This window comes from Babylonia areolata, chromosome 30 (assembly GCF_041734735.1).
Source record: "Babylonia areolata isolate BAREFJ2019XMU chromosome 30, ASM4173473v1, whole genome shotgun sequence".
NCBI lineage: Eukaryota > Metazoa > Mollusca > Gastropoda > Neogastropoda > Buccinidae > Babylonia > Babylonia areolata.
Window position 1 is genome coordinate 24,874,996 of NC_134905.1, and position 18,683 is coordinate 24,893,678.

At 44.5% G+C, this 18,683-nt stretch overlaps 1 protein-coding gene across 1 annotated transcript in view; it reads right to left on the bottom strand.

Annotated features, from left to right (window-relative positions):
* Positions 1 to 18,683, bottom strand: part of LOC143275497 (uncharacterized) — a 38,681-nt gene that overhangs the window by 9,588 nt on the left and 10,410 nt on the right. Inside the window, exons 7-11 of the mRNA XM_076579648.1 lie at positions 17,544 to 17,673; positions 7,547 to 7,605; positions 3,844 to 3,992; positions 2,840 to 2,931; positions 756 to 830 (exon numbers count right to left, since the gene is read on the bottom strand). Of these exons, the coding sequence (XP_076435763.1) occupies positions 756 to 830; positions 2,840 to 2,931; positions 3,844 to 3,992; positions 7,547 to 7,605; positions 17,544 to 17,673 (505 nt within the window). The remainder of the gene's footprint in view (positions 1 to 755; positions 831 to 2,839; positions 2,932 to 3,843; positions 3,993 to 7,546; positions 7,606 to 17,543; positions 17,674 to 18,683) is intronic.

The following is an 18,683-nucleotide window of genomic DNA, read 5'->3' on the forward strand; positions in this document are numbered from 1 at the left end:
AGAAAAGAAAAAAAAACAACCCAGAAGACTGAAGACACTAGAGAAAGGATGGAGAAACCATTTGTGGAGACATAGAAGATGACACACAGCAAACAGACCTAGAAGAATCCGGTGAACAGTTCTTCGACGCAACAGCGACTCCAGTGACTCTTCACAAAGTTAAAGTCATTACCAACATTCTTTAATAATAATAATAATAATAATAATGGTACTTATATAGCGCAGAATCTTGTGCACAGACAAATCAAAGCGCTTTTGCACCAGTCATTCTCACGCACGCATGACTCTAAAACTGGAGAAACTAAAGACAAGGAAGAGGCAGGGAAGGGAGGCTATTTTGGGAAGAGGTGGGTTTTAAGGCCAGACTTGAAAGAGCTGAGTGTGGAGACTCGATGAAGCGAAAGAGGAAGTTCATTCCAATTGCAAGGTCCAGAGACAGAGAAAGAACGGCGGCCAACAGTCGAGAGTTTGAATCTGGGTATGCGTAAGTGGAGTGGATCCGAAGCTGATCGTAGTGAACGAGATGGAGTGTAGAGGTGAAGGCAGCCACAGAGATAGGAAAGGGGCTGATTTGTGAATACATTTGTAGCACAGAGTGCTGATCTTGTACTTTATTCGGTGTGAGACAGGGAGCCAGTGGAGATGTTGCAAAAGAGGAGTGATGATACACACAAACTGATAACTCTCACACACAAATGAATCTTTCTCCTTTTTTTTTTAACCATATATATTACCAAGTGTAAGACTGCACTCACTCTGTGCCTGCTTTTCTCCATCATCTGCCTCAAAGTCGCTTTCGTCAGAGGAAATCTTCTCGTAGTCGTCTTCATCTGCAGGACAAGTGAAGGGACCAGCTGACGATGATTCTGACGCACTATGCAGTTTGTTTGTGATCATAATTTACCACACATCACTAAAAGTCTACTCTCTCATAAAAAAAAAAAAAAAAAAAAAAAAAAAAAAGCGACTGAAAAGTTATCAGTTTCTGCAAGCAAGCTTGCATTTACAAACATACATACACATACACTCTCTCTCTCTCTTTCACATACACACACAAAGTTCATTCTCTCTCTATGCCAATATTTTCATATGCACTCACTCTCTCTCTCTCACACAAACATACACACTCACAAAATCCATTGTTTCTCTCATTAATACATTCTGTCACTCCTTCATACACACATACGCTCATTCTTTCTCTCCCCCTCCCACCTAAACACACTCTTACACACATATGTGACCATCTCCCACAAAATGACAGATAACTCGCCCTGCATTCAATTGCGCTACAGGCAGGAACAGTGCTGAGGGTCCTCTGGGGTAAATCCAGTTTTTTGCACCAGTGCATAGTTCAGACTCCAAATTACAACATATATTGCTGTTTTGGCCAAATTCAAACTATAAATTTGAAAATTTAGTTAATTTCCGCACCTACGTGCCAATATTGTGGAGCAATTATCCCGAAAACAGCATGTTTTACATGAATATCTATTCGATATCTTAATAGAATACATTAGCATCAAAGAAAAAGAAATACTAAAAAATAAACATGTAGGTTAAATACATAAAACATAATAAAGTGGAAATGGAAGATACTTAGAGGGAAAATCACTGAAGTAAAGAATGAACCAAACACACATTCTCTCTCTCTCACACACACACCCCCCCCCCCCTCCCCCCCCAACACACACAAACTAATTCCCAATTTCTCCTCTAACGTTAATCTCCTCCTCAACAAACACACACATGTATATTCTCTCTCTCTCTCTCTTTCTCTCTCTGTGTCTCACATCATAAACACAAAGCACCTATGCCACCCCTCTCCCTCTCTCACATCACAAACATGTGCACATAACCCACCCACCCCCTCCCTCTCACACTGTCATTATCCTCGTTCATTATCTCCCATCTCCTCTCCAAACTACTCCCCCCCCCCCCTTTCCACCCCCTCCCTCTCACACTGTCATCATCCTCCTTCATTATCTCCCATCTCCTCTCCAAACTACTCCCCCCCCCCCTTTTCCCCCCCGACCACCTCCTCCCTCTCACACTGTCATCATCCTCGTTCATTATCTCCCATCTCCTCTCCAAACTACTCCCCCCCCCCCCCTTTCCACCCCCTCCCTCTCACACTGTCATCATCCTCGTTCATTATCTCCCATCTCCTCTCCAAACTACTCCCCCCCCCCCCCTTTCCCCCCCGACCACCTCCTCCCTCTCACACTGTCATCATCCTCGTTCATTATCTCCCATCTCCTCTCCAAACTACTCCCCCCCCCCCCCTTTCTACCCCCTCCCTCTCACACTGTCATCATCCTCGTTCATTATCTCCCATCTCCTCTCCAAACTACTCCCCCCTCCCCCCCTTTCCACTGTCATCATCCTCGTTCATTATCTCCCATCTCCTCTCCAAACTACTCCCCCCTCCACCCCTTTCCACCCCCACCCTCTCACACTGTCATCATCCTCGTTCATTATCTCCCATCTCCTCTCCAAACTACTCCCCCCTCCACCCCTTTCCACCCGACCACCCCCGCCCTCTCACACTGTCATCATCCTCGTTCATTATCTCCCGTCTCCTCTCCAAACTACTCCCCCCCCCCCCCTCCCCCCCTGACCACCTCCTCCAATGCCCAATGGCAGCCGTCAGTCGGCTCTTCCCAGGTGGGCAAGCCTGTTGTGCAAATGACTTTGTGTTTGTAAAGCGCTTAGCGCTTGGTCTCGACCGAGGATAGGCAATATATATATATATATATATATATATATAAGTATCCATATCCAATCAAAACAAATCAAACCGCCACCCCACCCCTCCCCAACACACACACACACTACTCACACAGCACGTTCTTCAGACTGGCGTCCTTGCTGTCGTCAGCACCGTCCCCAAGTGAGGCCGCCTCGCCACCCTCACCCTTGTGCTTGTGGGAACTGCAGGGAACACACACCACCACCACCGCACAATAATCATCAGTCTGTCCTTCACCTTTATGATCAGCTGTGGTCTGTGTATTGTCACTCAACAGTGTGTCATCAGCTGTGGTCTGTGTATTGTCACTCAACAGTGTGTCATCAGCTGTGGTCTGTGTATTGTCACACAACAGTGTGTCATCAGCTGTGGTCTGTATGTTGTCACACAGTGTGTCATCAGCTGTGGTCTGTGTATTGTCACACAACAGTGTGTCATCAGCTGTGGTCTGTGTATTATCACACAACAGTGTGTCATCAGCTGTGGTCTGTGTATTATCACACAACAGTGTGTCATAAACTGTGGTCTGTGTATTATCACACAACAGTGTGTCATCAGCTGTGGTCTGTGTATTATCACACAACAGTGTGTCATCAGCTGTGGTCTGTGTATTATCACACAACAGTGTGTCATCAGCTGTGGTCTGTGTATTATCACTCAACAGTGTGTCATCAGCTGTGGTCTGTGTATTATCACACAACAGTGTGTCATCAGCTGTGGTCTGTGTATTGTCACTCAACAGTGTGTCATCAGCTGTGGTCTGTGTATTATCACACAGTGTGTCATCAACTGTGGTCTGTGTATTATCACACAGTGTGTCATCAGCTGTGGTCTGTGTTTTATCACACAACAGTCTGCCATGTGGTCTGTGTTTTATCACACAACAGTCTGCCATGTGGTCTGTGTATTATCACACAACAGTCTGCCATGTGGTCTGTGTATTATCACACAACAGTCTGCCATGTGGTCTGTGTATTATCACACAACAGTCTGCCATGTGGTCTTTGTAATCCACTTGACAACCACCCTCCCCTCCCCCCCCCCACCCCACCCCCCCTTCCCTCCTCCCCCACCCCCAAACCCCCCACAATTACCTGTCCTCCCCTTCAGGACCGCGACCAGAGCGAGAGGCCTTGGCCGCCTCGCCCAGAGGCGCCATGCCACTGGAGGGGGTCTTGATGGAGTCGCCCGTGTCTCCAGCCTCCTCTGGAGCTTTGGGCTGGTCCCCACCGCCGCCGGTTCTCTGTTCCACACCAACACCATCAGGATGACAATGATGATGACAATCATAATGATGTGGGTGTCAATGATAGTGTCTGCTTTTCTGTTCCACACCAACACCATCAGGATGACAACGATGATAACAATCATAATGATGTGGGTGTCAATGATAGTGTCTGCTTTTCTGTTCCACACCAACACCATCAGGATGACAACGATGATAACAATCATAATGATGTGGGTGTCAATGATAGTGGGGAGACACCCCCGTAATGTCTCTTGTCTGCTTCTCTGTTCCATACCAACACCATCAGGATGACAACGATGATAACAATCATAATGATGTGAGTGTCAATGATAGTGGGGAGACACCCCCGTAATGTCTCTTGTCTGCTTCTCTGTTCCACACCAACACCATCAGGATGACAATGATGATAACAATCATAATGATGTGAGTGTCAATGATAGTGGGCAGACACCCCCGTAATGTCTCTTGTCTGCTTTTCTGTTCCACACCAACACCATCAGGATGACAACGATGATAACAATCATAATGATGTGAGTGTCAATGATAGTGGGTAGACACTGCCATAGTGTCTCTTGTCTGCTTTTCTGTTCCACACCAACACCATCAGGATGACAACGATGATAACAATCATAATGATGTGAGTGTCAATGATAGTGTGGAGACACCCCCGTAATGTCTCTTGTCTGCTTCTCTGTTCCACACCAACACCACCAGGATGACAATGATGATGACAATCACAATGATGTGGGTGTCAATGATAGTGTGGAGACACCCCCGTAATGTCTCTTGTCTGGTTCTCTGTTCCACACCAACACCACCAGGATGACAATGATGATGACAATCACAATGATGTGGGTGTCAATGATAGTGTGGAGACACCCCCGTAATGTCTCTTGTCTGCTTCTCTGTTCCACACCAACACCATCAGGATGACAACGATGATAACAATCATAATGATGTGGGTGTCAATGATAGTGGGGAGACACCCCCGTAATGTCTCTTGTCTGCTTCTCTGTTCCATACCAACACCATCAGGATGACAACGATGATAACAATCATAATGATGATGTGGGTGTCAATGATAGTGGGTAGACACTGCCATAGTGTCTCTTGTCTGCTTTTCTGTTCCACACCAACACCATCAGGGTGACAACGATGATGACAATCACAATGATGTGAGTGTCAATGATAGTGTGGAGACACCCCAGTAATGTCTCTTGTCTGCTTCTCTGTTCCACACCAACACCATCAGGATGACAACGATGATAACAATCATAATCATAATGATGTGAGTGTCAATGATAGTGGGTAGACACTGCCATAGTGTCTCTTGTCTGCTTTTCTGTTCCACACCAACACCATCAGGATGACAACGATAATAACAATCATAATGATGTCAGTGTCAATGATAGTGGGTAGACACTGCCATAGTGTCTCTTGTCTGCTTTTCTGTTCCACACCAACACCATCAGGATGACAACGATGATAACAATCATAATGATGTGGGTGTCAATGATAGTGGGTAGACACTGCCATAGTGTCTCTTGTCTGCTTTTCTGTTCCACACCAACACCATCAGGATGACAACGAAGATAATCATAAAAATGATGTGAGTGTCAATGATAGTGGGTAGACACTGCCATAGTGTCTCTTGTCTGCTTCTCTGTTCCACACCAACACCATCAGGATGACAACGATGATAATCATAAAAATGATGTGGGTGTCAATGATAGTGGGTAGACACTGCCATAGTGTCTCTTGTCTGCTTCTCTGTTCCACACCAACACCATCAGGATGACAACGATGATAACAATCATAATAATGATGTGGGTGTCAATGATAGTGGGTAGACACTGCCATAGTGTCTCTTGTCTGCTTCTCTGTTCCACACCAACACCATCAGGATGACAACGAAGATAATCATAAAAATGATGTGGGTGTCAATGACAGTGCAGTGGGGGAGACAACAGGGAAGGTTTGCAGACCCACTTTTGTTCGATTTTCCAGGAGATTCTCCGGTTACTTTTTCTTTTTTTTTCTTTTTTTTTTTTAATGAAAACGGTGGGCACATGCGTGTCTCTGTTTTCTGTTTCTTTCCAGGTCACCGAAAGACTAAAATTTCATCATGGAAATCGGCTGTCCTGACGAAAAGATTCTGAACAATTTCAGTGACCTTTTTTTTTTTGCAAATTTACAAGATATATTGGGTTTTATAATTACACTCATTACTTGCTTTTGTCTTAGATGTTTACTTTGAGCATGTTTCTTTCCGCCATTACGTATGTAAAGTGACCCATTTTTATAAACTCTGTCGAGAAGCTGTCCGAACAAAAGGCAGTGCAAACTCAAGAAAAGCTAAACACGGCGGTAGGCTGCCCATGAAAGTCATATTCTCGCTCTGCAAGCGATGAAAGATCCACCACAAAAGCGGACCTGCAAACCCCTCCCTGTTGCCTCAGTGTCTGTCACGTCGTTCAGAGCTCTGTGCACTGCGTACGAAAAAAAAGTTATAACGATGCAGAGAAAGAGAAAGAAAGCATGCAATACAATCATATCATTTCACATGCACACACACACACACTTAACATCTATCCCCTCACGCCCCCACCCACACCAACTGACACATCTATATATGCACAAACAACACAAAAAACACATTAATAATACAGACGCATCTTTTCACACTCATCACTCACACGTACTGAGACAACTGACTGACACATCTATATATGCACAAACAACACGAAAAACACATTAATAATACAGACACATCTTTTCACACTCATCACTCACACGTATTGAGACAACTGTTCTCACTCACACACACACACACACATTGAGACACACTCACTCACACACACACACACTGAGACACACTCACTCACACACACACACACACTGAGACACACTCACTCACACACACACACACTGAGACACACTCACTCACACACACACACACACTGAGACACACTCACTCACACACACACACACACACTGAGACACACTCACTCACACACACACACACTGAGACACACTCACTCACACACACACACACTAAGACACCTATTCACACCCACACACATACACACATATATACATGCACACACACACACGCACGTTAACACGTGCACACACACATGTAAACATGTATACATACATACACACACATGTAAAATAAGTACACACACATACACACACACAAACACACACACACATACAGTGACACACACACACTTAAACACCTATTCAAACCCACACACGCACGCGCACACACACACACACACTCAAACACATGTTAACACGTGCACACACACACACACACATGTAAACATGTATACATACACACACACACACACATGTAAAATAAGTACACACACATACACAAACACACACACACACACACAGTGATACACACACACACTGAGACACCTATTCAAACCCACATCCACACACACACACACACACACACACTCTGACACACACACACACACACACACACACACACACACACACACACACACACACACACACATGTACAATGCACCCACCTGTTTGTGGCCCTCTTTATCAGCGCTGTCTACTCCCTCAGCCTCCGACCAACTGCCATCTGTCAACACCACACCACACAACCCCAACTTAAAAACCACGCACACCACACCACCCATCTGTCAACTCAACATCACACCACACCACACCACCCATCTGTCAACACCACACCACACAACCCCGACTTAAAAACCACGCACACCACACCATCCATCTGTCAACATCACACCACACCACCCATCTGTCAACACCACCCATCCGTCAGCGCCACACCACCCATCCGTCAACGCCACACCACCCATCTGTCAACACAACACCACCCATCTGTCAGCGCCACACCACCCATCTGTCAACACCACACCACCCATCTGTCATCACAGCACCACCCATCTGTCATCACAGCACCACACCACCCATCTGTCAACACAACACCACACCACCCATCTGTCAACACCACACCACCCATCTGTCAGCGCCACACCACCCATCTGTCAACACAACACCACCCATCTGTCAACACCACATCACCCATCTGTCAACACAACACCACCCACCCATATGTCAGCGCCACACCACCCATCTGTCAACACAACACCACCCACCCATCTGTCAACACAACACCACCCATCTGTCATCACCACACCACCAATCTGTCAACGCCACACCACCCATCTGTCAACACCACACCACCCATCTGTCAACACCACACCACCCATCTGTCAACACCACACCACCCATCTGTCAACACAACACCACCCATCTGTCAGCGCCACACCACCCATCTGTCAACACCACACCACCCATCTGTCAGCACCACACCACCCACCCATCTGTCAACACCACACCACCCACCCATCTGTCAACACAACACCACCCATCTGTCAACACCACACCACCCACCCATATGTCAACACAACACCACACCACCCATCTGTCAACACCACACCACCCATCTGTCAACACCATACCACACAACCCCGACTTGAAACCACGCACACCACACCTCCCTCATTCACCCACACTGAGAAGAGAAAAAAACAGGATACTGATTTGGGGGGGAGGGGGGAGGATGGGGGGGCATGTTGTGGGGGGGGGGGAATGAATGGATGGGAAAGGAAGAGAAAAAAAAAAAAAAGGAGGGAAGGCGAACTTGGCCAAAGAGAAAAGACTTGAGCCAATCACCAGACCAAACAGAAAAGAAATCTGAATCTTTTTTTTTTTTCCTTTTTTTCCCCCCCCACTAATTAATCAATACCTCCAGCTTGAGCACAGCACACATGAACAATTCTAAAAAAAATATTGTTCCCATTAATACCTAAAAAAAAATACAACCCCCCCCCCCCCCCCCCCCCCCCCCCCAAAAAAAAAAAAAAAAAAAAGAGAAAAAAAAATTATGACCTGCAAAAAGGAAATTAGGCAAAAAGTCGCATTCATGCATACTGACTGACCTACCAGGGCATGCCTCTAACATTGTTGACCATTTCCACCAATCTGTCATCACCGGTTTAAAAACAACAACAACAACAACAAAAACTGACCTGAACAGAAACACAATCATACAACATAAACAACATTATAAACTGTACAAAAAACAGGTTTTCTTTTGAGTAATGTTCTTAAACTCTTCATAAACAACAAGATATGACCAGAATGACGACGACGACACACACACAAAAGCAAAGTCAAACACCATCTGAACCATTTAAAATCATTGATAAATATAGATATATAGAAAACAATAACACCAACATATCCCTGTTTATATAACATTTTTTAATGCTTCACTCTCACACGGCCGCTTATCAAATGTAAAAGCCATTCTTAATGCATTCTCTTTCTCTCTCTCTCTCTCTTGAATACATGTGCACACAAGCAAACACATACACCAACAAACAAGCACACACATATTGTAGTGCCTTGGAATGTCCAGCTGTTTCACGGGATCTCTCAAAATTCCTTCTCTTTTCTGTCTGTCTGTCTGTCTCTCTCTCTCTCACACACACACACCGTTGGGTATGAGATAGAGTGTATGGCTGAGATGACTAGGGAAAACTGTGACTGGAACGCTTATGTTTCTGATACTGTTGTTGATGGAAATACAGCTGTGGCCTAATCTGAATAAAATATTCGCATCCGCATTCGCATTCTCACACACACACTTACACTCACACACAGATCCGAACCGGAACTCATCACCAAGAGACAGAGGACTGAAGGAGCAGGACGATATCAACACCCGTGTTAACCACAACCAACCAACCAACCAATGCAGCAACACTGACGAACGACCCAGCACAGCACCTCGTTAGAAGTCACAGACACGCAGACAGCGAGTGACCTTGGCAAGCAAAGTGATGGAATTTCTGTTTCTGCAGCAGTGCAACAACTTTGCAGCCTTTCTTCGTCAGACTCTGACATCAGAGAAACACACAACGAAGCACACCAAACAGTTAAAAAGAAAAAAAAAGAGAAAAAAACAAAAAAAACGAGAGACAGGCTGAGGAAAGATTGCTGCTTTTTTTAATTTTTATATTATAATTATCATTTATTTATTTATGTACGCTTATAGTTGACTTCATCACGTTTTTGCGCCTTATACATATTATTAGTAGTGGTAGTAGTTATTTTTCTTTATGTATTTATCTATTATTTATTCACCCTTTTTTTTTTTCTCAAGGCCTGACTAAGCGCGTTGGGTTACGCTACTGGTCAGGCATCTGCTTGGCAGATGTGGTGTAGCGTATATGGATTTGTCCGAACGCAGAGACGCCTCCTTGAGCTACTGAAACTGAAACTGAAAACTGCTGAATAACTGAGCATAGATGGCTGAGTGATAACACAACAGCAAAGTGAGAGCTGTATGATCAATGGTTTCTCCACTGCAGTAGGAAATCATTCACAGGTAAGTCTTTTGTGAAGGACTATGACTCTCAAACTGGGAGGCAAGACTGGACTGGCTCTTAGTGCTGCAGCCTTGGGGGCTAACCATCCGAACGCCAGACTGTCCTACAACCCTCTTGGCCGAGACAGTGGGGATGTAACTTGGGCAAGACACTCTCCATTATCATCAAAATCTAGCCCAAATAGTCAGGACAGCAGCTGCCACCTCTGCTGTTCTGATGGTCATAGTCTGACACGACTATCATATATATACATAAAAGAACTGGATTTTTTCCCCCCTCCAAACCTGGCAAGAGTGGGCACAGCCGTGAATATTGCTGACATCAGTTCCCTTTGCTTGCAGCTTATTGCGTATGTGGGAACATGGAATCCATTTCACTGAAATGGACTATAAACTATCCACTCTGACCTTTTCTGCAGTCAACGGATCTGGCCCCAAGTATCTTTCTGAACTCCTCCATATCTATACCCCGTCTCGCCAGCTCCGTTCTTCCTCTGATACTCGACTTCTCAGGATACCTCACGTCAGAAGTAAGACCTATGGACACAGATCGTTTTCTTTTCAATCGCCAAAGACGTGGAACAAGCTCCCTGATAATCTCCGTCATTCTGATTCCCTTGCATCTTTTAAATCTAGTCTCAAAACTCACCTTTTCCCTCAGCAATAAGTTCAATTGTGGCAGGTCCACAACTACATGCATGTATATGAATGTGTATTGTGTGTGCGTGTGTTTATGTAAGTTTGTGCCTGCCTATGTGTGCGTATGTGTTAGGGTAGCTGTTAGATACACATGTATGTTAAAATGTATGTATGCAGTGTGTGTGTGTGTGCGTGCGTGTGTGCGTGCGCGCACGTGTGTGTGTGTGTGGTCACATTTTGGTGTGTGTATGTAACATAGATATAATGTTTTATGTTATCAAAAGCGTTTTTGTAAAGCACCTAGAGCAGATTTCTGGATAGTGTGCTATATAAGTATCCATTATTATTATTATTATTATTAAACAAAAGTTTGACGCCAGAACACTGCTTGGGTGCAGAGCTGAAAGAGTTAAGGTGCTGTCGTCCAATACAGCACTACCCCCAAAAATGGAGTATGGCTGCCAACATGGCTGGGTAAAAACAGTCATACATGTAAACGCCCACTGGTGTGCACAGGAGTGAACGTGGGAGCTGCAGCCCACAAAGGATGAAGAGGAAGAATACGGCACTGACACACTGATCCCAGCTCCACCTGCCTTCAGCCACGATGATTCCACACACGTTCCAGTCAATGCAGTCTGGGCCCTATGTGCACTGTAAAAGCTCCACGTTTTGTATCCTGATGTGCAAACATTTACAGGCCAACACAACACAGAAATCTGCACAGTGAATCCAGCAGGCAACACATCAACCAGGACTGTCTTCCAGCGAAGACCCCTGTTAGAAGATTTGCCAGGTTATACACTGTGTTATCAAATGAGATAAAAGTTTAGAGAAAGACCTGGACAGGTGGCAATGAGACACAGCCACAGAGAGACAAATGAATAAGATGTAATAATACTTTCTGACAGAAGTTAGGCTTAAAAAAATTTTAAATATCACAACAAAGCATTAAATGATGAAAGCAAAGTAGCTTAACAAGAGAAAGAACGACAATAACGAACATGCACGAATGCACATCCATATGTGTGCACACACACACACACACACACACAAAGAGTAAAGCAAAAACATCAACAACAACAACAAAAGGAAACGCTTGAGAGAACAACGGCAAGAAGTGATGGAACAAGCGCTGCCCACTTAGGGAGTGTTTCACCGACAACAGCCAAGCCGCGCAAAACAACAGCTCCGCAGTCAAACAACACCAGCAGCTCACACCCTGACAACCACAGCAGCAAGAACAACGACACCGAAGGCAGCACCACGGGAACAGGGCACGACAGCACAGGATGGAACACGGACCAAGGAAGTGGCGTATCGCCGAGGCCAGCACACGGACGTGCGCAGACAGCATGAGGCAGTAGGACTGGTACTTGGGGTCACCGCTCACCGCCGACCACGCTTTCACACAGTTCTGCGCGTCCTCCTCAAAGTGCGTCATCTTCTGCTTGCGGTCCTTGCGCACGAACCAATCGACCATCGACTGCCGCTTGCAGTCAAAGAGAACCAGCAGGTCCTGGCTCTCGGCTATCAACCGCTCACGTTCGTAGCGCCTGTCCAGCACCACTTTCTGTGCCGCCAGGTTTCGACTCTCCGACCCGAGCTGGCTCTGCCGGGAGGGGTCCAACACGTGGCCGGCCAGTTTGCTCTCAATGTCGGCGGGCTCAAAGCCTGCCTGCCATGCTGCCTCCACAGCAGGGTGCACAACCGCTGTGTTTGGGAGGGACACACACAACAACAGGGAGGAGGTCATCGGCGCATGCAACGTTGACTCATGCAACACACGCTACACACTCATGCCCTCAGTTCTCTGAGGTTTTCGGGGTTTTTTTTTTGGTTTTTTTTGCCAAATGACAACTACGCTAATATTGGTAAGCACAGAAATAGGAACAAGAAAACTACACAATGAAAATCACAGAAAAAAAAAAAATCAAAATTACTTGTTGAAAAAACAAACAAACAGAAATAATGAAGAAAAACAGATGTAGGTTAATCATAAACTACATAATAAAAACATGGGGGTAAATACTGCAGCAAAACTGATCCAAACATGAGAGGGAAAGAATCCAGAAAAACTGATCCAAACTACATCATACAAAACATGAGAGGGAAATAATCCAGAAAAACTGATCCAAACTACATCATACAAAACATGAGAGGGAAAGAATCCAGATAAACTGATCCAAACTACATCATACAAAACATGAGAGGGAAAGAATCCAGAAAAACTGATCCAAACTACATCATACAAAACATGAGAGGGAAATAATCCAGAAAAACTGATCCAAACTACATAATACAAAACATGAGAGGGAAAGAATCCAGATAAACTGATCCCAACTACATCATACAAAACATGAGAGGGAAATAATCCAGAAAAACTGATCCCAACTACATCATACAAAACATGAGAGGGAAAGAATCCAGATAAACTGATCCCAACTACATCATACAAAACATGAGAGGGAAATAATCCAGAAAAACTGATCCCAACTACATCATACAAAACATGAGAGGGAAAGAATCCAGAAAAACTGATCCCAACTACATCATACAAAACATGAGAGGGAAATAATCCAGATAAACTGATCCCAACTACATCATACAAAACATGAGAGGGAAAGAATCCAGAAAAACTGATCCAAACTACATCATACAAAACATGAGAGGGAAAGAATCCAGAAAAACTGATCCCAACTACATAATACAAAACATGAGAGGGAAATAATCCAGAAAAACTGATCCCAACTACATAATACAAAACATGAGAGGGAAATAATCCAGATAAACTGATCCCAACTACATCATACAAAACATGAGAGGGAAAGAATCCAGAAAAACTGATCCCAACTACATAATACAAAACATGAGAGGGAAATAATCCAGATAAACTGATCCAAACTACATCATACAAAACATGAGAGGGAAAGAATCCAGAAAAACTGATCCCAACTACATCATACAAAACATGAGAGGGAAATAATCCAGAAAAACTGATCCCAACTACATAATACAAAACATGAGAGGGAAATAGTCCAGATAAACTGATCCAAACTACATCATACAAAACATGAGAGGGAAAGAATCCAGAAAAACTGATCCCAACTACATCATACAAAACATGAGAGGGAAATAATCCAGAAAAACTGATCCCAACTACATCATACAAAACATGAGAGGGAAAGAATCCAGAAAAACTGATCCCAACTACATCATACAAAACATGAGAGGGAAATAATCCAGATAAACTGATCCAAACTACATCATACAAAACATGAGAGGGAAATAATCCAGAAAAACTGATCCAAACTACAAAATGGAAACTAGGAGGGAACTAAAGAACCAACACAGGGCACAGACGCTGTTTGACCGAGAAGCAACTTGATTTAGCCTGGTTCTCTCTTGTTCGGGCAAACAATCAAGCTGACTGGCCCACTCAATGCTGCTTCAATGCAAACACCACACACAATCATCTGAGCATCATCACGTGAGACCAATGTTAGTAGTGACTGCCCTGGCCTCGTGATCGATAGGTCCAGAGCGTCTGGGTAATGTCCCTGTCTTCATCACCACTTCTGACTTTGCTCCATCCCTGACTTTGCTCCATCCCAAACAGCTGCTTAATGCTTGCGTGCATGTGTGTATGTATACATGTATATATATATATATATATATATATATATATATATATATATATATATATATATATATATATATGTGTGTGTGTGTGTGGATGTGTTGATTCTGATGGTCACTTGTGGTCATCATGCAGTATGTGGTAAGGCCTTTTGCACACAAACCATTCGCTGAACGAAACTTAGCAACCTCCTCAACCTTCTTTCAGTAATGTGTTCTTGCAAACTACGCATCCAGTGTGGCCCATGCTGATGACTGAACATACTTGAAAGGCACTTCTCTATAGAAATTTCTGACAAGAGACCACCTGAGCAAATGTAGATAGGGTAAGACCCGGACACCTTGTGTAAAACAGAGAGTCAGTGTAAGACCTGGACACCTTGTGTAAAACACAGAGTCAGTGTAAGACCTGGACACCTTGTGTAAAACAAGAGCTGGACACCTTGTGTAAAACAGAGTCAGTATAAGACCTGGACACCTTGTGTAAAACACAGTGTCAGTGTAAGACCTGGACACCTTGTGTAAAACACAGTCAGTGTAAGACCTGGATACCTTGGGTAAAACACAGTCAGTGTAAGACCTGGACACCTTGTGTAAAACACAAGAGTCAGTGTAAGACCTGGACACCTTGTGTAAAACACAGTCAGTGTAATAAGACCTGGACACCTTGTGTAAAACACAGTCAGTGTAAGACCTGGACACCTTGTGTAAAACACAGAGTCAGTGTAAGACCTGGACACCTTGTGTAAAACACAGAGTCAGTGTAAGACCTGGACACCTTGTGTAAAACACAGTCAGTGTAAGACCTGGACACCTTGTGTAAAACACACAGTCAGTGTAATAAGACCTGGACACCTTGTGTAAAACACAGTCAGTGTAAGACCTGGACACATTGTGTAAAACACAGAGTCAGTGTAAGACCTGGACACCTTGTGTAAAACACACAGTCAGTGTAATAAGACCTGGACACCTTGTGTAAAACACAGTCAGTGTAAGACCTGGACACCTTGTGTAAAACACAGTCAGTGTAAGACCTGGACACCTTGTGTAAAACACAGTCAGTGTAAGACCTGGACACCTTGTGTAAAACACAGTCAGTGTAATAAGACCTGGACACCTTGTGTAAAACACAGAGTCAGTGTAAGACCTGGACACCTTGTGTAAAACACAGTCAGTGTAAGACCTGGACACCTTGTGTAAAACACAGTCAGTGTAATAAGACCTGGACACCTTGTGTAAAACACAGTCAGTGTAAGACCTTGACACCTTGTGTAAAACACAGAGTCAGTGTAAGACCTGGACACCTTGTGTAAAACACAGAGTCAGTGTAAGACCTGGACACCTTGTGTAAAACACTGAGTCAGTGTAAGACCTGGACACCTTGTGTAAAACAGAGTCAGTGTAAGACCTGGACACCTTGTGTAAAACACAGTCAGTGTAAGACCTGGACACCTTGGGTAAAACACAGTCAGTGTAAGACCTGGACACCTTGTGTAAAACACAGTCAGTGTAAGACCTGGACACCTTGTGTAAAACACAGTCAGTGTAAGACCTGGACACCTTGTGTAAAACACTGAGTCAGTGTAAGACCTGGACACCTTGTGTAAAACACAGTCAGTGTAAGACCTGGACACCTTGTGTAAAACACAGTCAGTGTAATAAGACCTGGACACCTTGTGTAAAACACAGTCAGTGTAAGACCTGGACACCTTGTGTAAAACACAGTCAGTGTAATAAGACCTGGACACCTTGTGTAAAACACAGTCAGTGTAATAAGACCTGGACACCTTGTGTAAAACACAGAGTCAGTGTAAGACCTGGACACCTTGTGTAAAACACAGTCAATGTAAGACCTGGACACCTTGTGTAAAACACAGAGTCAGTGTAAGACCTGGACACCTTGTGTAAAACACAGTCAGTGTAAGACCTGGACACCTTGTGTAAAACACACAGTCAGTGTAAGACCTGGACACCTTGTGTAAAACACAGTCAATGTAAGACCTGGACACCTTGTGTAAAACACAGAGTCAGTGTAAGACCTGGACACCTTGTGAAAAAACAAAAAGGACACTCTCAGAGATACTCACCAACACAAAAAGAGAGAGAGTGAGAGTCAAAGACACGACAGGGAGGTTGACAGAAAGACAGAAGAGGAAAGAGAGAAAGACAGAAAGACACAGTTGCAGGACAGAGAAAGAAAGAAAGAAAAACAATAACGACATGACAATTTCCTCGTCAGCAGCCAACCCTCAGACAACATTTAAAAATTTTTTTTTATCTACACTCTTTTTTTTCTTCCTTGCAGATCTCACACACGCACACATACACTCACTCAAACACTAACACAGACACATAAATGGACACGCACACATATATAATACATACCACAAGAATTTTGTGGGTTTTCAAAGCCTGACCAAAGCCTTGCATTTATGCATCGCTCAGGCATCAGCTCCCTTTTTTTTTCTTTTCAATAGCAGATGCGGTGTAATATATATAATATAAATCATAATGATATATGGATCATCCCCATCCTTGAAACAGAAACACAACATTATAATCTCTCTCTCTCTCTCTCTCTCTCTCGATATATATATACATACATACATGTATACATTCACATATAAACACAAAATACAACAACAAAAAAAAGGAAAGGAAACCTCACAGTCACACACACACAAACAAAAAATTCTAAACACAAGAAAAAAAAAAAAGGAGACAGAAAGCCCCCCCCACCCCCACCCCCCCACACACCCTCTTACACTCCGATCCCTCACTCCCCCCCCCCCGCCCCCCCCCCCCCCCGTCCCACTCACCTCCTCTCCACCTCTTGCGGCCCCTGTCCCCGCTGTCCGACCCGCGGCCGTGGGGCCTGGGAGGGGATCGTCCTCGCTTGCGGGATCCCTCCGCCTTGTCGCCGTCCCCTTTGCCGGCCTCGCCGACCTTCTGTGGGAGTGGTAACAACACACAACAACAATGCGTTATCAGTCAGGTCAGGTTGGTTTGGGTGTTGGTGTTTTTATAACCCCCTCACACACACACACACACATACACACATCCCCCCACCCCCACAACCTCCCTATTTTGCACTGAGTTCTCTGTATAGCCAGCTTTGCAAATGCACACAAACACACACACACACACACACTAACACACACACCCTTCACAACACACACACACACACATACACACACCCTTCACCACACACACACACACAAACATACATGCAAACACACACGCTCACACACGCAAACACACACACACGCACACACACACACATAAAACGGAGGATACACACTCTCATCAACATGGGCAATCAACATTCAACAGACTAGCATATTTCAGAAACCTGAAGAAAAAAAACCAACATGTTTCTCCTTGTTGTTCTTCAGTGTCCATGGCCTGTGATTTCCCACACTCACTCACACACATCTTCTTCTTCTTCTTTGTCCATGGGCTGTGACTCATTGTTCACTCTATACACCAGTGGGCTTTCATATGTTAATGTATGAACGTTTTTTACACCCACCCTGTAGACAGTCATACTGCTTTTCGGGAAGGGGCGGGGGGAGTGCAGAGAATGCATGCCAGGTATGATCCCTTTTCCGAAACCACCGAATGCCAACAAGCATTACGAGATCTTTTAACTTGCAAATTTGATCTTCTGCATGCGTGCGTGCGCGCGCGCACACACACACACACTCACACACACACACAAGGGGGTCCAGGCACTGGCATGTCTGCACATCTGTTGACCTGGGAGACTGGAAATATCTCCAGCCTTTACCCACCAGGCGCCGATAACCGGGATTTGAACCACGGACTTCAGATTGAAAAGTCTAATGCTTTAACCCCTTGGGCTGTTGTGCCGTCACTCATACAGATCAGCAAGAGGGCTTTTACATGCGTGAGATTATGACTGTTTTTATAACTGCTTTAGATGCAGCCATACTCTG